The sequence below is a fragment of the Aquarana catesbeiana genome, linkage group LG04, assembly GCF_042186555.1.
Source record: "Aquarana catesbeiana isolate 2022-GZ linkage group LG04, ASM4218655v1, whole genome shotgun sequence".
NCBI lineage: Eukaryota > Metazoa > Chordata > Amphibia > Anura > Ranidae > Aquarana > Aquarana catesbeiana.
Genome location: NC_133327.1, coordinates 632751538 through 632772824, shown reverse-complemented (window position 1 = coordinate 632772824; position 21287 = coordinate 632751538). Strand labels below are relative to the sequence as shown.

General features: G+C 40.7%; 1 protein-coding gene across 1 annotated transcript in view; it reads right to left on the bottom strand.

Moving 5' to 3' along the window:
* Positions 1-2174: 2174 nt before the first annotated feature.
* GPATCH2 (G-patch domain containing 2) overlaps positions 2175-21287 on the bottom strand; it is a 265802-nt gene continuing 246689 nt past the window's right edge. The window contains exon 10 of the mRNA XM_073628372.1: positions 2175-8905. Within this exon, the coding sequence (XP_073484473.1) occupies positions 8736-8905 (170 nt within the window). The 3' untranslated portion in view covers positions 2175-8735. The remainder of the gene's footprint in view (positions 8906-21287) is intronic.

The following is a 21287-nucleotide window of genomic DNA, read 5'->3' as shown; positions in this document are numbered from 1 at the left end:
GTAACAATGGGCCCAAGTGCTGGAGGCATCATTGTATAGAATAAGCAATGAAAGACTGCAGGTAAAAAAACACCCCAGAAAGGAATCTTCAGATATACATGTCAGAGGCATCAATCACCTAAGGTTACTAGCTCAAAACTGAGGTTTAGCTTAGCTGGGAGGGGTTATGCCTGGGCAGGGAAACCTGCCATTATTTGGCCAGTGTCCATTCACCTGAAGGTGGCTGCATAACCCAAGTAGTCATGAAGACACCCTGTGTATGATTAAGGACCTGAGTCTGTCCCTACTTTGTTCCTCCGTTTTCACTTTGAAGTGTTTCAGAGTAATTTGCAGTCTGCTCAAAGACCTTTTCCAAAGAAACAACTAGAAAGGTAAAAAATATATTTTTTTTAATATACAGTATCTCACAAAAGTGAGTACACCCCTCACATTTTTGTAAATATTTTATTATATCTTTTCATATGACAACACTGAGGAAATGGACTCTTGGGCATGGAGTTCACCAGAGCATCTCAGGTTACCACTAGAGTCCTCTTCCACTCCTCCATAACGACATCACGGAGCTGGTGAATGTTAGAGACCTTGCACTCCTCTACCTTCTGTGTGAGGATGCCACACAGATGCTCAATAGGGTTTAGGTCTGGAGACATGCTTGGCCAGTCCATCACCTTTACCCTCAGCTTTTTTAGCAAGGCAGTGGTTGTCTTGGGGGTGTGTTTGGGGTTATGTTAGAATACTGCCCTGCGGCCCAGTCTCTGAAGAGAGGGGATCGTGCTCAGCTTCAGTATGTCACAGTACATGTTGCCATTCATGGTTCCCTCAATGAACTGTAGCTCCCCAATGCCGGCAGCACTCATACAGCCCAAGACCATGACACTCCCACCACCATGCTTGACTGTAGGCAAGACACACTTGTGTTTGTACTCCTCACCTGGTTGCCGCCACACACGCTTGACACCATCTAAACCAAATAAGTTTATCTTCCAGTAATCCATGTCCTTAGTCTGCTTGTCTTCAACAAACTGTTTGCGGGCTTTCTTGTAAATCATCTTTAGAAGAAGCTTCCTTCTGGGACAACAGCCATGCAGACCAATTTGATGCAGTTTGCGCCATATAGTCTGAGCACTGACAGGCTGACCCCCACCCCTTCAACCTCTGCAGCACTCATATGTCTATTTCCCAAAGACAACCTCTGTATATGACGCTGAGTAGATGCATTCAACTTTTTTGGTCGACCATGGCGAGGCCTGTTCTGTGTGGAACCTGTCCTGTCAAACCGCTGTATGGCCTTGGCCACCATGCTGCAGCTCAGTTTCAGGGTCTTGGCAATCTTCTTTTAGCATAGGCCATCTTTATGTAGTGCAACAATTCTTTTTTTCAGATCCCCAGAGAGTTCTTTGCCACGAGGTGCCATGTTGAACTTCCAGTGACCAGTGTGAGAGTGATAACACCAAATTTAACACAACTGCTCCCCATTCACACCTGAGACCTTGTAACTAATGAGTCACATGACACCAGGAAGGGAAAATGGCTAATTGGGCCCAATTTGGACATTTTCACTTAGGGGTGTACTCACTTTTGTTGCCAGCGGTTTAGACATTAATGGCTGTGTGTTGAGTTATTTTGAGGGGACAACAAATTTACACTGTTATACAAGCCACACTCACTACTTTACAATGTAGCAAAGTGTAATTTCTTCAGTGTTGTCAAATAAGATATAATAAAATATTTACACAAATGTGAGGGGTGTACTCACTTTTGTGAGATATATATAACATAACATGTAGCCTCCATGGTAAGCCTGCGTGACAGGGTGCAGCCCAATTTTAGACACTGGGAGAGAGTTTTGCAGCAAAGTTCCTATGGTCTTCCACAATCTCTCAAAGAGTGGGATCAAAGGTATTTTCTGTGGAGGAGTCCAGACATCTCTGGGCTGCTCTCTGTGGGCTGGGTGATGTCCTTCCCACACCACTGAGTGGTTCATATGCTGTCTGATTCATATGTAAATAAGAACTTACTCTTCTGTCCTAGCTCCATGCAATCTCTGCATGATTCTTATGCAAATAAAAATTGCCCCCTGGGTTTGCGTCATTGCATGAATCATATGCACATGCATGTGTCCCTACAGCCGAACTCTCTCTCCACTGCTGATGAAGGCCACCTGGTAAACCCTTTTCTGGAGGTCTGAAACTGCAGAACTTTTGGCCAGTGACTGAAGACATCAGTAAAAAAATTAAATTGCAGGGCCCTGGAGCAAGGCTATTTGTGTTTATTTTTTGTATTATATGTATCAAAAGCTCTATGCCCACAAAGGTTACACTGAAAGTTATATCTCTACATGACAAAAAAAATCTCGGTTGAACACTGATGTTTTTAATAACTCAGATTTCCTTTTAATTAAAACAAACCAGTTCTTTAATACATTTTTTTGTGAATTACACATACTGTAGTCTCGATTAAGTACTCCAGTTGAGAAGGAAAAAAAAAAAGCAACAACCAAAAAAGCATCCCCCCTTCAGAAAAAAAAAAAAAAAAAAAAAAGGAAAAAATATTATTTAAAATGTTCAAATTTTACAGGCAAACAAGCAAATAATTACATACAAGTTTTTTTTGTGTTGAGCTCAAAAAGCATAAACCAAATTCACATCTTCCTTTGAAGACTACTACTATCAACATTTAAAAAATGTCCATTGGTGTCCAGTTCCAACTGAATGCCCCAGATTGGCAATAGGGCAACTCAGTATTATGCCTATTGAAGACTCCTGTTGAAAGTAAAATGTTTCCATTGAAACACATAAAAATATGTACTAAAATAATTAAAACAATCTAGATTGTACAGCATATTTCCTAAAAGCAAAGGGCTGATTTTTTAGTTTGGCAGTCAACACTGGAATTGGTGGCCCATGCTAATACAAATGGCACTATGCTTCTAAGGAACAATCAGTAACAGTGTTCTATGGGACATCTTTTACACATGACTGAATACTATGTTATTCCGTATATATAATGTCTGATGAGTGGCAGTGTTCTAAGATGTGCCCTGTACTTAAAGTTAGCAGTGGTCAACTTTTTTTTTTTTTTTTAGAAGATATGACTTAAGGTGTTGGTGAGCCATTTCTTTGGAAAACCAATTTTTTTTCCCTGCCAAAATATGGTTGTTAATGCCTTGTATAGCAAACCTAATAATCCAGACACACCAAATCCAGATAAAAAGAGTCCAGCCCTGTCCTGCTTCATCATTTTTACACATTTGTTGGCAATAAACTAATCGGTAGGTAACATAACACCTCAAAGTATAACTAAAATTAAAACTTTATTTTTGTAGTTTTGAACAGCGCTAAAAGCCATCAGTTTTTGCCATCTGTGGATATATCGCATCAATTTTTGCTCAGTAGACAACAGGAAATGATAAGAAAAAGGCCATATTGAAAGATATCCCCTCTATCCAAGTTTTAGTGACAACTCAGAATTTTGAAATCTCCATCACTGTCCGCTGACGGTGGTCACCAGGACAAATATAGAGGGTGAATCTCCCCAGTGCGGATACAAACAGCAATAAAAAACTAGAGACAAAAAGACAAGCAAACCAAAAGAGTTAAGAGCTCTTATGCCCCGTACACACGAACGGAATTTCCGCCAACCAAAAGTCCGATGAGAGCTTTTCGTCCGAAAATGCAACCATGTGTATGCTCCATCGACCTTTTGCTGGCGGAATTCCAGCCAGCAAAAGATTGAAAGCATGTTCTCAATTTTTCAGAAAAAGTTCCGATCGGAAATTCCGATTGTCTGTACCAATTCCGACGTGCAAAATTCCTAAGCATGCTCGGAAACAATTCGACGTATGCACGGAAGCACTGAACTTCATTTTCGCGGCTCGTTGTAGTGTTGTACGTCACCGCGTTCTTGACGGTCGAAAGTTCAGTGAACTTTTGTGTAACCGTGTGTATGCAAGCCAAGCTTGAGCGGAATTCCGTCGGAAAAACCATCCAAGATTTTTCCGACGGAAATTCCGCTCGTGTGTACGCGGCATAAGTTTTATTGAGGTCATAGTTGCAAAACTGGTATCACTGAAAGCAAAAAAAAAAAAATGTAACATATAAACATCAAAGTTTCTGAGACACCAGGTCTCTTTCTCAAGGTGGCACCTTGGGAAAGGGGACCTGTGTCTCCCACATGTCTGTGTTTTTAAAGCTTTATTTTGACCCCAATGAGGTCTGAACTCCCTTTTGGTAAGCTAGCCTCTAGTTTTACATAGTATGCACCCAGCCAAGATTTTGTTTAGCAATAAACTTGATGCAAAATGTTGCTTTCAGTTACACATTAAATTGGTCTTCTACCAATGAGTTAGATACAATTTGACATCACCATATGTTTTCTTGCGATTTTTAGTACAGGTGGATCAGTCCTTTGAAGTAAATCCACCTTAATTCTATTTTTGTATTTAAATGTCTCTAACATTATTACTCCCAATGTTTCAGTTATAATTGCCTGCTTGTGAAAGTACTAGCCAGCGACAAAAAACATTCTGTCGGAAACTGCAGCTCCTGAAATTTTGGGAATGCAGCTACATTAAGCAAAAAAAAAAAAAAAAAAAAAAGACAGCATGGTGCAAGATGGTTAAAACAAAAACTTGCTTTACTATTCAGGGTCTATCATCAAGAAAGCTTCAGGTGGGTGGTGACAGATTAAACTGCCATCTCCATATTCCGCTGTCAGAACACGGAAACCTTCAAATTTCTATCTGTACAAGTAAAAATGTATAGCCACAAAATTTGAATAGTTGTACCATATGGCCAAAGTATGTGGACCACCTCCAAACGACTAAGTTCAGATGTTTCCAGTTAAGGGTTTTGTTAATTCTACAACATACAAACACATTTAAGACAATTGCGTGCTTCCAAGCTTGGGTCAAACGTTTCTGGAAAGCATTTTTCTGTTCCAGCATGACTGTGCCCCTGTGCACAAAGCCATCTCTAAAAATACATTGACCAGTTTGCCGTGGAGGAACTGGAGTGCACAGAGCCCTGATCTCAACCCTACTGAACATATTTGGGGCTGATTGGAATGCTAAGTGGTGAGATGGTCAGGTGTTCACAAACTTTGGCTATATAGTGTTATTACCTAAGAATTAATGAGGCTAGTATATATTATGTGTTGGAAACCTGTACCACCCATCAGGTTATTCCTTGTAAAATGTGAGCTGGCTGGTTCAGGCCTAATGCAGGCAAATATTAAAAAAAAAAACAAAAACATATTTACAAGATTGTAATGATTTGAGTTGTAGCCAACGCTGGCCTTATGTGTCTGGACGTCACTAACTTTGAAACAGGATATTATGTTCTCCAATAATAGGAATGCACAGGGCTTGTGCATTAACCAGCAGACCCACCTAAAGTTTCTCTCTCTTTTTTTTTCTAGTGGAATTGGGCATGGTTTGCCATCTGGGACCTTAACAGGGTATTTCTCTCCACTTATGACACAATTTTAAAGGATAAGTTCACCTTTGGGAACATGTTACATGTTCTACCCATTTTTAGGGTGGAAGATGTAACATGTTCCCAATGCTGCAGCCGCTGCCCCCACCCCTTCCTTGTGACAGCAGTACAGGGAGAATTTCCATGTACAAGCGGTCAGTTTTTTAAATCAGCGTGGCTTTACGAGGCTCCACCCATACGGCCGCGTTATTCAAACACAGAGTTCTGTGTATAAATTAACTACAAGTCCCCACATCCTTTGCGGATGTTGGCTTGTAGTTCTCAATGAACTACTGCCATTGAGCGCTGTGGTAGTCCATTGATTCTTCCAGTTCGTGTATCTGTGGGTCTATACAGGATGCACGGGCTCACAGATACACTGACAGGTCTGCAGGAGATCTGCTGATCACTGGTGCAATGCTTTACAGGCTCCAAAAAAAAAAAAAATAATTGCACTTTTTTTTATATTTTGCAATGTACATTTATTATATATTATTTTTTTGAAGTGAACTTATCCTTTAACTGGCCAGTTTCAGAGTTTTAGACAAGCTTTGGGTAGACTGAACTTTAAAAAAAATATATATTTTAGCAGGCATAAACATGTGAAATATTAAAACAGAGGTTTATTATTGGTCTAACTTAAATGAAGCTGCTGAAAGCTGATTGGCTTATTATGAACTCATGCTGCTGAGTACTGCAAGCTATATCATTTTGCACAATTATAAAATACATTTCTGATTAATGCAAATCAGTGGCAAAGAAAAAAAAATGAACCTGCCAGATGTTTTAGGCCCCCTTCACACGATCGGACCGTTCAGGTCCGCCTGTCAGTTTTGACGGCGGACCTGAACGGGCGCTCCATGTAAGCCTATGGAGCGATGGATGTCAGCGGAGACATGTCGGCGGACCGAGGTGGGCTCCGTGGAAACGAAGTCCACCTCGTGTGAAAGGGGCCTTAGACTTCTGAAAGTCCCGCTTAAGTGCAGACAGCACAAGGTGCTTACTTCCACCTTTGAAAAGCCAGAAAAGCCGTCTTTATTCCCCTCTAGTAACATTGTTAGTAAGAGGCCACTTTAACTTAGAGGCTAAAGCTGACCATAGATGGGTAGATTTCTGAATAAAAATTCTTGGGAAACAAAAGGTTCTAAGAAAGTTTGTTTGTTTTTCTAATCATTAGTGGGTCAAATTGACATTCATTTTTTACTGCCACGACAAAAAGATTTTATGGAGCAGGTTAAAAAAAGAAAAAACCTTGAATGAACACATTTCTAACAGTGTATGTGGTTTTCGTTTGGTTAAGTCCATTAGTTTAAAAATCAAATGCAAACAAAACTGTTTCGAACAACAAATGCTCTGAGAATTTTCTGAGAATGTTCTGGGAATTTTCCTAGGACTTTTTGCTTGAAATTCTAGCCACCTATGGCCAGCTTTAGTCTCTCCCAGCCCTTGTGTCTCTACGTCCATCCTTATGGCTAACAAAAATGCATTCATTAGCCAGGAGAGAGGGGAGGGCAGTGGGTCATGGCTTAGTAATGGGGGGATCTTTGACCCCAAAGTCTGGGAAATTGAACTATTTTCTAAGAAAGTGAAATCAGGATCAGAGGGACACACAAAAGAGACTTCTCATGTCTTTAAAAGGTAATAGCAGACACTTTGTGGTACCTGCGCCTAGTCAAGAGATTTAGAGTCACATTTTTGTGCTGCTCTAAAAAGCGTGTTTTACTGCACAGTAATGCGCAAAGTGAGTTGCAATACAGTACCATTCATTTTGAATATCTCCCCAATGCACTATTACTGTAGCCGGAAACACATTCACAAATGCATTGGGGTGCACGGTATAAAAAAAAAAAAAAAAAATTCAGGTTAGTATTTGTCAGTAAGTTGTGCAAAAAACAATGGGCTGCCTTATTCCAGTGCTACGGTATTGCATTACGGTACTCCAACACATAAGGGTAGATTTACTAAAACTGGAGAGTGCAAAATCAGGTGCAGCTGTGCATGGCAGCCAATCAGCTTTGAACTTTAGTTTGTTCAGTTAAGCTTTTACACTAAAACCTGGAAGCTGATTGGTGTCTATGTAGAGCTGCACCAGATTTTGCACTCTCCAGTTTTTAGTAAACCAACCCCATAGTGTGAAAGGGCCCTTAAAAGTTTAAAACATCTGACAGGCTTGCACTAAAAATGGAACTGAACCAAAGTTTTGTAATATTTTGTAAAACTGTGTGACACTATAAATTGGCAACTACATTTTAAACATTTTCCAGACAATGGAAAGGCATCTCTACATCAACTGTCCCTGCACAAACCACAAGATCCCCAACTTCCTGCTGATATGCATGGGGGACAGAAGCCCTTCTGCTATAGGCTGCTGGACCACGTATTGTCTCATGTCTCTACATCTGAGTTCCCAACACCAGTCTCCTATCATGGTCATAACAAGGGCATCTTTTTTATCAGAATGAATACAGCAGGAGGAGCAAGCCTCCTTTGCGTGGCTTTGAAATAGCTGTTGTAGATTGAAAAATCTGGTGGAGACTTTTGTGCCTGGAATCCTCAGGAAATGTAAGGTGCCAAGTAGTAATCCAGGCAATCTAAAAAAAGGTTTAATTTATCTTTTAGCAATGGAAATGTACCTGTCACCTATGTAAACTGTAAAAAACAAAAAACAAATCTGTGTTATCTGCCAATATTCTTGTCACCTATGTAGAGTGAAGGTGGCCCTTTTGTCAATCCAGCCAATGTTCATAAGTTAGCAGCCTCGTCATTATGTAGACATTACTACTGCCTCATGGTTTTCTAAAGCCCATAGTCATGATTATCAGCCCAGGTTATAAAATGGCCGGCATGTTGTTCTTTGTTTTATTGGTATCAAAGACAAAAAATAGGCCTTAAAAGAACAGATTCATGTAAAAAAATGACCGCTTCACTATCTGTAGATGACAAGTGCACTTTAAAATATACTATCTTTAAGTAATGTGTCATTCCTTAGCCCAGCATTATTAACAGAAATTCATGAAATGTTATTGGTTCAGGTGTTGTGTAAAATAACGATAGCCTAGGCCCTATAGCAACACACGGCTCAGTTGCTCACTACTTTCACAGTGCTAGCTGGTGATAACATTGCAGCCCTCCTGTTTTTTTTTCCCAGTTGGAGAAAGAAACTTTGTATTTTCTTATAAAGAGTATTTTACAAATGACATTATAAACACACACATCGATATTCCTAAGACGTCTGGAGATGTAACATGCCATGCGATTACATCAGCTGAACCCAAGTCCAAGTCCCTTTGGTCTTTGCATGGCTCGTATAGGCTCCGAAATACCCTTTCCATCCGGTCCCAGTCCGGTGCCAGGGGTCCAGCCCATACTCTGAAGCATGCGGTTTCCAATGTTACTCTCCGGGATAGGTTGATTGTTTTCACCTATAAAACCTAAAAAGATAAACAGGTCAATGAGAAAATCAATTTACCGGAACTATGGTCTTCAGATAAAAGTTATACAATCAAAACTCAACCAAAGCCACAGATAGGAGACGTTTGAACCCAAGAGAGAGAATAGATAAGCAAATTACTTATTATTACTATTGCCCATATTAACATATTACAGATGTAATGTGTTGTATTTGCAATGTATTATTTTCATTCCGAGCATGCGTGGTCTTAGTCTTACGTTTTTTTTCAGACATATACTGTACTGACTTAACGAAAAACTTTTGTTCTGGTAACGTACGAGAAAAACTTTTGTGCTTGTCCCTTCGGATGATTTAGCATAAAATTGACGTGATCGGCTCTTGAAAGCTGTGTACTAACTCCCTCTCAATCCAGTGATGTCCATGGGAGCCTTGGCTGTCCCAGGACTCCCTCTCCTCATTAGCTGGGACAGCAGCTGTCAGTCACAGGCAGTAAGCCAATGAGGAGAGAGCGGGGGCAGGTTCGAGCCACGGCTTTATGCGTCTTATGAACAGGGTTCGGAAGCAAACACGCACCAGTGCCCCCATAGCAAGCGGCTTGCTTTTGGGGCACTGGTCAAAAGGGAGGAGCCAGGCGCACCGGCGGGGACCCGAGAAGAAGAGGATTGGGGCTGCTCTGTGCAAAACCACAGCACAGAGCAGGTAAGTATGACGTTTATTTATTTTTATAGGCCGAACATTTAATACCACTTTAATTAATGCGTGACCTTTAAGTCTGCCTGTTATTCAGCTTTCACAAATAAATTTAGTATACCAGAATTACACAGAAAACAGCAAGAACAAAGTTGCTACATAATTTGAAAATGTGTACCAGGTGACATAAGAACCAACAATAGCTAAACAGCATATAGAATACAAAATGACCTATCAAAGAAACAAGCCAAAGTGAAGAAATCCAAGCCATTGAAACCCCTGGAAGACTCAAACAGGAAGTATCGCAATTTGAGAACACCCTACCTCCATATCACTTTTCTTCTCCCTCTTCTCCGCCAATATAACAAAGGCCAATTTATCCATAGAACACGAGATCACATGAAAACACGGAAAAAAAAAAGAACTTTACAGAGCCTTGGTATCATACAGAGACCTGGCACCACAAGAATGCTCACTGGACATCATCACATGAAATACAGCCTGATGAGCATTCAAAGTTACTATATTATGTGAAAATTTGTCTACCGAATGACATAAAAACAGACAATGGCTAGATGCTGTAAACACTACAAAATGACCTATCAAAAAAAAAAAACAAGCCAATATGAAGGCATCCAAGCCATTGAAACCCGTGGAAGACTCATAAATACTGTGTTTATTGGCGTATAACATTCACTTTTTCACCATGAAAATCGGGTGCAAATAGCATGTGCGTGTTATACGCCAATACTTCAATTTCAGCTGCCTCGGAGGCAACGGGGGGGGGGGGGGATGGGACGGGACGTGAGTGCCGTCAGATTACATACAGTGAGAATCTCCTGTTTACTTGGCGGCCTCTGTAATAGGAAGTCAATAGATGGCAATGGCGAGGCTGCTGCATTTATGGCAATGGCGAGGCTGCTGCATTGATGGCAATGGCGAGGCTGCTGCATTGATGGCAATGGCGAGGTTGCTGCATTGATGGCAATGGCGAGGCTGCATTGATGTGGACTAATAAGGCTGCATTGATGGCACTTGTGAGGCTGCAGGTGGGCATTAATCAGGCTGCATTGATGGCACTTGTGAGGCTGCAGATGGGCACTGACCCTTATTTTGCTTCAAAGTTCCTTATTTAAAATTTAAGTTTTTTCCTGAAACTTCCCTCTTAAAATGAATGTGCGTGTTATACGCCTGTGCGTGTTATACGCAGATAAATATGGTAGCAAGTATTCCAATCCGAGAACACCCTAACTCTATATAACTTTTCTTCATCCTCTTTTCCGCAAATATAACAAAGGCCAATTTATCCACAGAACACAAGATCGCATGAAAACACTTTACAGAGCCCTGGTAACTTACAGAGACTTGGCACCATACGAATACTCAGTGGACATCCTTAGAACATCACATAAAATACACACTGATAGACATACAAAGTTACTATATTATGTCAAAATGTGTACCGAATGACATAAAAATGGACAATGGCTAGATGTTGTAAACACTACAAAATGGCCTATCAAAAAAAACAAGCCACAAAACAAGCCAAAAAACATGTGAAGGAATCCAAGTCATTGAGACACGCAAAAGATACATACACAGAAGCCTTCACACTCTATGAAGAACACCCTTTCACCATATCCCTTTTCCTCTCTCCTTCCTCACCGCCAACATAACAAAGGACAATGTATCCACAGAACACAAGATCACATAAAAACACAGAGAAAAATAACTTTACAGAGCCCTGGTAACTTACTGAGACTTGGCACCATAAGAATGCTCGGTGGAACACATGATAAATATCCTGTAGACCCTCTTTAAGATGGTGCTCATGACAGCATTACAGGCTACTTTACATGAAAATGAGAGATCATTCATTTCTGCTCAACAGCTGTCAGGACAGGTAGAGTCTATTTAAACAGCACGGCAGCATTCAATGCCATACCCTCCATTTTACTGGGACTGCCATGAATTAATTCAATTCCATCTGTAATCTAAAATCAGATCAGAGGTCTAACGCTGCTTGAGGGTAAACATCTGTTTAATCATTTTTCGACACAACAGCTTGCAAATATGCTGATTTCAAATGTTACTTAACGTTTAAGAAGCGCAATATTCCTAGTATAAAGAGAGAAAACAAAAATGGCGCACTGAAAATCCGGCTCCTAGTCTATACTCGGGCTGATCATTGCTAGAGCATGCAAATCTACAGTGTTTTGTGTTGTTCTATATAGCCAAGAGAACTACTGAGTGTACACCCCTTCAAATGTTTGAGTTAAAGATGTTCAAGTGAAGGGCACTGTCAAAGTGGTAGTAAACTGCAAAAAAAAAAATATCAGGCCCCAGGCAGTTTAATTCATAATGTACTAGTATGGAACAGTAATATTAGCACATTATGACAGACTTACCTGAAAATGAAGCCCTCCAGCGTTGCGCTGTCACCGATGTAGACACTTCCATCTTCACCCGGTATTTTTGGATTTGCCGAGTCGGTGATGATATCACTCCCGTGCATGTATGCGGGAGTCGCTGTTTACAGGCGCAGCTCTGAAGGAATGGATATGCCGTCCCTTTAGAGCGCATGCACTAGTGACATCACCGGCTGCATCTAAAGTAAATATCTCCCAAATGGCGCATGTTTAGGAGATATTTACTGTACTTACCTATAGGTAAAAATCCTACAAGGGAGTTTACTCCCACTTTAATACTACAGTGTACAAAGACATTTTAGACATTTAAGTGCTTCCAACCTTGTGGAAACTATTTTAAAAAGGTCGTTTGTTGTACCTCTGTGTATAAAGCCAGCTCCTTAAAGACATGGTTGTATGAGTTTAGTGTGGAGGAACCTGAGTGGCCTGTACAGAAGAGCCTGGCCTCAACCCTACTGAAGCGCCTTGGGAGTGAACTGGAACGCCAAGTGCAAGCCAGGTCTTCATGTCCAAGATCAGCCCCTGACCTCACAAATGCTCTTTTGGCTGAATGGGCACAAATTTGCGTTTTTTCAAACCAGTTTGGGCGAGATCAGCAGCATTAGGTGTTTGGGCGTTTATTTCATTGGCCAGAATTTTACGTTATTCTGGCTACTGAAATTAATACATTCTGAAGTGCCAAACGTGCGTAGCGCTTAGTAGTGTTTAGTTTTTTTTCATGCCCAAAAGCTCCTCTCCTGAACACAATTCTGAATGCATTCAGGAGAGGGAGCTTTGTCTGATTCTAAACTCTGCTGCTCCTAAACTCCTCTTAAAGCCAATGGGGGAGATTTACTAAAACTGGATCGCTCAGAATCTGGTGCAGCTGTGCATGGTAGCCAATCAGCTTCTAACTTCAGCTTGTTTAATTAAAGTGTTACTAAACCCAGGACCCTGCATTCACTATATCTGGTCTCCCACAGTACACAGAACATGGACATGCAATTATTTTAGTAAATATAAATGGCTAAATACCTTTTTTCATCAGCAATATATAGCAGTCTTGTGGCTTCTATCAGTGTCTGGTTAAAGCTTTTAGTAGGAGTTTTCCTTCTATTTTGACTGTCCTATGAGGCTGCAGGACCCCTGACTCTATCTGGACAGTGCTGACTGCCCCTGTGTCGATCACATGCACCCTCCCAAGAAATAAAAAAAAAAAAGAAAAAACTCTCTAGCAATACACACCAAACTGAGCATGTGCAGAGTGCCCCCAAGGCTCTGTTCTATCAGCAGATGGATTGAAGACTGAAGAAGAAGGGGAGGACCAGAGAAGAAAGGATCAAACAGCCTTGTTACACAATGCAGAGGATTAACCCCTTAGGTTCCACATTGAGTATAACAAGCATGCTTTACTGCATATACAGACTGATTTTAATGTTGTGAGTTTAATAACACTTTCAGCTTTGGCAAAAAAAACTGAAAGCTGATTGGTTTCTATGCAGAGCTGCACCAGATTTTGCACTCTCCAATTGTAGTAAATAACCCCCATTGTCTGCATGGACACTTAAGCCCCATACACACTACTAGATTTTTTGCTGAGTTTTTCTTTCAGATTTACCAAAACCATATAATATGAGGTCAAACCTTAGGAGTTTCAATGTATATGCAATCAGGCAGGCCCTTGCACTACATGGTTTTGGTAAATCTGAAGGACAAACTCAGCAGAAAATCTGATAGTGTATATGGGGCTTTAGGCTTTTATTAAGGTGTGTTCAGGTGCTTAGGCAAAAGAAAGCCAAAAGCCCCAAACATCAATTTAGGAACAGCAGTGTGCATGATAAAAAAGGTTCACCTAAAAGTAGAAACTGCTGTGCTGCCGGATGTACTTGTTAATGTGCCACAAAATGAATCACATTTTATTCTTTATAAAAAAAATACTTTTAAGGGAAGTTTAGGTGGTTTAGTTTGGTGACAGTGTCACTTTGGGGCTATTTTATAATGGAGAGTGGATATTGCTAATTACAAATTTGCAACCTAAATTTTGTGGCCCATTTTTAAGATGCAGGCCATGGTAATATGCCAGCAGAGATAACTTCGTAATTGGAAAGACAATCATGTGACTTTGACAAGTCCCAACACCAGGCTCACCTCCTTTCTTTTTTTCTCCCTAATTAGTTATTCATTTTTATTGCAGTCGGTCAACTACTTAAGGAATACCAGATCTAAAACTGCCAGGGCAGTGCAAGCATGGTTTGACACACACCAGAAAATCACACTAAAGTGATTTTGTACTGTGTCAAAGAGATGATTAAAATGGTATTCAACCCAAAATTGTAATATATTGCAGCTTACCAATCACTGGGTGGCTGCATTTTTTTTTGATTTATTATTAAATTTTTGGTTTGTCTCAAACCTCTAACTACTACATCTGCAGGACAGTTTGTTCTGTTGCAAAACAACAGACTTACTGGCTAAATCAACATGTGAAAATAAAGGACATACTGTATGTTGTTTTTTCTAATATTTTGAAAACTAATAAAAATGTATTAAAAAAAAAATAAATTAAAAAAAAAAAAGAAGAAAAGAAACTAAAGGACAAAAAAAAAAACTAGAAAAGAAAACCAATGCAGCCATCACATCCAAGGGCACACTCACAATACCTGCACACTAAAGAGCAGCGTTTTAGTGTTCAGGCAGCTGTTTATTTCAGCTGCAGTTCAGTAGGGGTTCTTTTTTATGTTAGCTTTATTTGAAGTGTACTTTATTCACCGCACAGGAGCGCATTGCATAATATCGCATATCTCTGGAACTCAGAGAAACATCGTGCTCTGGTGTGAACATGACACATAGAAAACTATTATGTATCATTGCAGTTACCTGTGTTTATCCATGAGGAAGAATGCAGGTAACTGCACATAGTGTGAATGGACCTGAAGAATTGGTAAGCTGCAATAAAGTAAACGTCTGCTTTTGGGGTTAAGAAAACAGTGAAAAGTAAGATTTTCCATCATCAGCAAGTAAATAAAATCGAATAGCGAAAAGATTCTAATTTAATTTAAAGAGTTATTACTGGGCATCCGCAATATGGCGGTACAAAGCACAGTCATAAATGGCAAGGTTCAATAACCTATAGCGGCTAATCATTTTTCACCTTAGAACAATTATTGCTAACTGGTTTGCTGATAAAATAGAAATGGACGTATATGCATACTAGTCTGAATTCTGTGCGGTTGAGCTACACATAAACCCCAGGATGAGCAGGGCTGCTTTATATAATTCACCCAATAGTGATGGTTGAAAATAGGATTTCTCAGAATCCCGTATCAGACATATGAAAAGGCACAGAGCGATCTGAGCTTCCAGCATAGCAAGGAGCGCTGAGGATGGTAATTTATTTGCGTAATTGGCTCAAGAGATGAAAATCTTGTATCAGTCTCTCTTAGCCGCTAATCTATCCAGCTGACTGCAAGCCTAATTGGCAGCTTGTTTAGTAATTTGGCTCCTAAAGTGGTTCTATTGATGTTGGATAAACAGCCAATAGAAGGGGAGGTAATACTCGCTGTTTATCTTTTACACATGTGACTGTTTTATGTGGTTTCTTCAATGTGTGGAGTGTATCTCTGTGCGTTTTCAGCATGAATATGGAAATTTGTGACTACTGGGACCCTCCTACTTTAAAAAAGTGCACCTGCAATTTAGAAGTAGGCATGATGTTGTGAAGACTAGGTTGTGGGAAAGGCTGAATGGCCATCAATGGTGATCTTTAGATGTGAAGCTCCTTATTTCAAGCATCGCTTGTGTTTCGGATTATCTTTGAACTTCTGGTGGTCGGAGCTTATTATACAGGGAGATTTAGATAAGCTTCCGGTAAATGGGTCCGGTCCTTGATGACACATCATGGGTTCAAATATAGGCAATAATTCATGCCTACTGTCATGTCCATCTGTGCCTACCCTTGGGCATAGAAGGTATGACTATTATTATGGGACATGAGAAGATGCTACAGGAAATGTTGTAAACAGGAAGGCAGTTGAGTCCTAGTGTTCACTTTCAAAGCCAGGTATCTGTTCTTTTATTTTAATTAGCTATGAATCTGATCAGCAGCTAAAACTCTGGGCAAATATTTATAAAACAAAAAAGGACTTTAGCACCTTAAAAAATTACCAAGCTGCCCAAAACACACCATTGGTAGCTTTATATGCAGGACGTGAGGCCCCTCAGTGGGTTGAACTGGAAGCCGCTAACATCGCCCCATAATTTTATAATCACTACCATGGACCCCCTTTAACTTTCGCCTGCCTATCCTCAGCCCCATACTTTAAAAGTTTTGGACTCCCTCAAGCACTTTAGATAATTACTTTCTCTGCAAGTCCCCTTGCTTCCTATCACAAGTAATCCTCTTTTTCTGAGAATAAATATAGACTCTGCGCTATGGTATAACTGAAAATTATGTGTGTAGCTGCCTGCACAATGATTACTACCCTGAAATAAGGGAATAATCCCAGTACACATTTCAGATTAATGCGGCCCTTACTAATCAATAAATACATGTAAAGATGTGCAAACTCATTGTGAAATATAAAGTGCAAAAAGTGCCATAAACCTAAACTACCTCATATGTAAATGTCATACATAATACCTTTGAATTGTGTCTCGGTATAAACTGGATAATAAATTAATTACCATAGTAATCCTGATTACATGATTACTGCTCCTGATGATGTCAATGTGACGAAACATGTTGGATGGGGCTTGTTGGCGTCACTTTCGCATTTCCAGCACATGGAATGCAAATGAGTGTAGGAAGTAATTTGAGCACTATCAGCTTGTGTAATGCGAGCATTTTAACTTCGTGAGTAGCTCTTAATGTGTTTCTTTAAGGAATAACTAAAATTGAAAAACAGTACAATATTTGAGGCTGTCTTGCCTTTTTATCTCCCCATACATGCTCACGTAATGGAGGAAAATAATGGAAAATCCTTCCAAACAGAGTGGGGCCACTGGAAACAGAAAAGGAGACAGTATCCAATTTCCAAAGCGCTTGCAGACTCACTTAGGGTCCTTTCACACTGGGGCGGGGGCGTTGTCGGCGGTAAAGCGCCGCTATTGTAAGCGGCGCTTTACCGTCGGTATTTGGGCGCTAGCGGGGCGGTTTTACCCCCCTGCTAGTGGCCGAGAAAGGGTTAAAACCACCGCATAGCGCCTCTGCAGAGGCGCTTTGCCGGCGGTATAGCCGCGCCGTCCCATTGATTTCAATGGGCAGGAGCGATGAAGGAGCGGTATACACTCTGCTCCTTCACCGCTCCGAAGATGCTGCTAGCAGGACTTTTTTTCCCGTCCTGCTAGCGCACTGGAGTCAAAGCAGCGGCACTTTTGGGTCGGTTTGCAGGCGCTATTATTAGCGCAATAGCGCCTGCAAACTGCCCCAGTGTGAAAGGGCCCTTATGGTGCAAATATGCTTCTGGAAGAATGGTCAAACATTCCCATGGACACACTCCTAAACCTTGTGGACAGCCTTCCCAGAAGAGTTGAAGCTGTTATAGTTGCAAAGGGTGGGCCAACTCAATATTGAACCCTATGGACGAAGAAGTTCATGTGTGTGTAAAGGCTGAATGCGCCTGCGCCGTTGTCTATGGCGCACCTGTGCCGTAGACATCTGTGCCCGTTTTTAGGAAAATATCTCCTTAACTGTGTAGGTTAAGGAGAATTTTCTTGCACCTACAGGTAAGCCTTAATCTAGGCTTACCTGTAGGTTAAAGTGGTCTGTAAGGGTTTACAACCACTTTAATTAAAGGCTTTTTAAATGACTGTGTGTACTGACTCCTATTTAACATGAGTTTGAATGTGATTGCTCAATTCTGAACACAGCTATATCCCAAGTTATAAGAGGGTGTGCACATCTATGCAACCACATTATTTTATTTTTTTATTTTTACTCCCCCCCCCCCCCCCCCCCAAAAAGATTTCAGTTTATTTTTCTTCAATTGAGTTGTAGTTTACAGGTCACATTAAAGGTGGAAAAAGTTATGAAATGATTTATTTTTGTCTTGTTTTTTTTACATCACAGAAACCTGACATTTTAACAGGGGTGTGTAGACTTTTTATATCCACTGTATATATTCTCATGCAACTAAAGAGTGTTAAATATTTGAACACACAATTGATGCACGATCGTTTTGACTGTGCAGGGAGGGATGTTGGACAACTGGAGAGAACTCACTGCTCTCACACAGACCCAGAGGCTTGCCTTTAGTGCCCAGTGCTGGAGATAGGTATTATGATTTAGACTACAGTGCTATTAAAGGCGGCACAGTGGTGTGGTGGTAGCACTCTCGCCTAGCAGTAAGAAGGGTCGCTGGTTCGAATCCCAACCACGACACTACCTGCCTGGAGTTTGCATGTTCTCCCTGTGCCTGCGTGGGTTTCCTCTGGGTACTCCGGTTTCCTCCCACACTCTAAAGACATGCTGGTAGGTTAATTGGATCCTGTCTAAATTGTCCCTAGTATGTATGAATGTGAGTTAGGGACCTTAGATTGTAGGGACCTTAGATTGCTCCTTGAGGGTAGGGACTGATGTGAATGTACAATGTATATGTAAAGCGCTGTGTAAATTGACGGCGCTATATAAGTACCTGAAATAAATAAATAAAATAAATAAATTAAAGCAAAAAAATAAAAGACATTTAAAAACGTTGCAGCCCTGTAGCATGCGCAGACTGTAACAGCTTAGAAATGGGGCTCTCTTATTTATATATTCCGACAAGTTCTTTTTAATCTTGTCCATGGAGGATAGCTCTTCTTCTGAAGGCATGACCTGTTGAGGGTACTTGAACACTAAAACTAAAGAACACAGAACTAAGGGACACTTGAACACCCCCTCCCTTGTGCGTTCGCCAATTGTCCAGCCCTCAAGACGCGAGCATGATACAACAAAATCTGCTGGAATGTGACTTTGACTCGAGGCTGGAACTATAAATTTAGAAATCAATAAGCAGCTCTATCAATATTCATTTTACTTTTTCAATAGAAAATACAGAGGTGAAAGAGCAGAGAATAAGCGAGGGAGGTAAAACAAATTGCGTGTTCTTGTCACAATTAATAAATGTTTATCCAATAACATACAGCGACTCCTCTACAGTTTGTTATAATACCACGCGCCGATCTTTGGCCAGTAATTGGGTTTGTAAATATTTATAAAATAGAAAAAAAAAAAATGCAATTTAAAACTTTGAGCCAGCTGGAAGCCAATGGTTTTATATATTAACCCGTTCAGACAAAGCATGCCAATACACAAGGCAGGGATTAGCACACAAAATATTGGTGTTGCAAATGTGTGACAATCCTTCCATGTGCGGAGTGCAAACCATCACACAGAAGGGTCTTATGAGACCTTCATCACTAAATGGAGGGCTCAGAATGTTTCTTCTATGTTCTATGCACCCCTAGCAGCAATACAAACAACCATTTCATTATTCACTCAAACATTTGTAAATAACCAACAATTATTAAAGTCAGCTTAAAAAGAAACCCCCCAAAAATCCCAACTCCTGGTTGGGCAGACCCTCCACCTAAAGGAGGTCTCCACCCTTAGATGCACCCCCCACAATCTAAATGATCTTGTATACATTTTATGGAGCTGTCTGTTCTGGTCATGTTATGTCCTGGGAACCTCCTCATTTTCTATATAAGGAAGTGTGTTGCTATGGCTATTTTAGTAATATTTATAGCATAAATATGAAATAATATATCAAGACCATGTATTGTTTATAAGAGATGATCCCTCTATGCAATTGCTAACAAACCTGTTGGACTGGTTCATGAGCTCAGGATAGAAAATGATGCTACAGGAAGTAGGCGGAGGGGAAAGGACTTGAGCAAGCCATGTGCTGAGTAACAAAAAAAAAACTGGTAGAAGCTTTGCAAGACTCTGAGAAGCAAGAGTCAGTGTGGAAAATTCTGGAAAAAGAAGATTCCATCACCAGGAAGAACCAAGTAAAGTAACTGCTTAGTGTATGAAACATACTGTAAATTTCACATGCTTTTTTGCTAGGAAAGACAGATAGCTTGTGGACGTTGTAGGCATATTTTTTATTTTTATTTATGATTTTTTTTTCCCTACAATTGTATGTGCAGCATTTTTGTTTAGTAAAGCAAAGCACATTAATATACTACAGAGGTTTTTCTTAAAGCTTCCTTGGTTTACCGCAAAGAACCTTAAAAGATGCAAAAGCAAAACAGGAGGTGATGGGGAGGTCCTGAATGCTCCATATAATGCCCTCACATAGTGAGATAGATGTTGTTCTCTGCATTACTCTCTGAGTGGCTCGATGACGCACCACCAGGGTGTGTGTCCTTGACAACCTGGGCTCACAGGAAGGGGTTGAATGATGTTGGGCATCATTCAACCCAGAAGATGAGCAGCTGATGCCCAGGTCAGAGGAAGTTGAAGAGTAATGTACTGAACTGTGGAGAGGGCGAGTATGGCTCTGGGCTATTTAAAGAGTTGCAGGCAGGGAAGGGCTTTAAAAAAAAAAAAAAAACATGAGTGGAGTGGAGTATTCAGACAGCCATACATGAATCGAAATTTGGCCAGGAGTGGCTGAGATTCGATCCATGTATGTGAAGGCTGTTGTACCCAAGTCAATCCATCAATCAACTTGGGTACAACCAGCCTGTCAGATTTTTTTTACAGTTGAGTACTGTTGACGGCTACTACCAGTAATCATTGTGCCCTGATGGCGGGGAAGGATCCTCGCATCCCCCACTGCCCTATCCTCCCACCGGTAAAACACAATAGTGCTGCGGGAGTCATTCCCCCAGCCACCCTTGGTTGAAAGAAAAATAATTGAGTTATCCATGAGCTGCTTTAGGACATCATTCATACAAATGCCATGTTTACTGCCCAGGATTACAGGTGCACGGGTTGTAAGTACACAAGAAAATTGTCATGCAGACATTGTTACCTGACAGGCAGTCTGATTTGCATCCAATTTGCTTGATAAATGTTGCTCATTGTGTGCGGGGGCACTTTACGTTTTTTTTTTTTTAATCACCTTTATTGCTGTCACTAAGAATGTAAATATCCTTTGTGACAGCAATAGGCATGTGACAGGTACTCTTTATGGAGAGATCTGGGTTCTATAAGACCCAAAATCCCTCCTCTGCTCCTAAAAGCATTCGATCACACCAAGATCGGTGTTTTTGAATACTTCGGGTTTTTAAAATTTGGTGCTGTTGACATCGGGGAAAAATGGAAGTGATGTTTTGTCATCACTTCCAGGCTACTTTCTGCAGCTGCAGGCA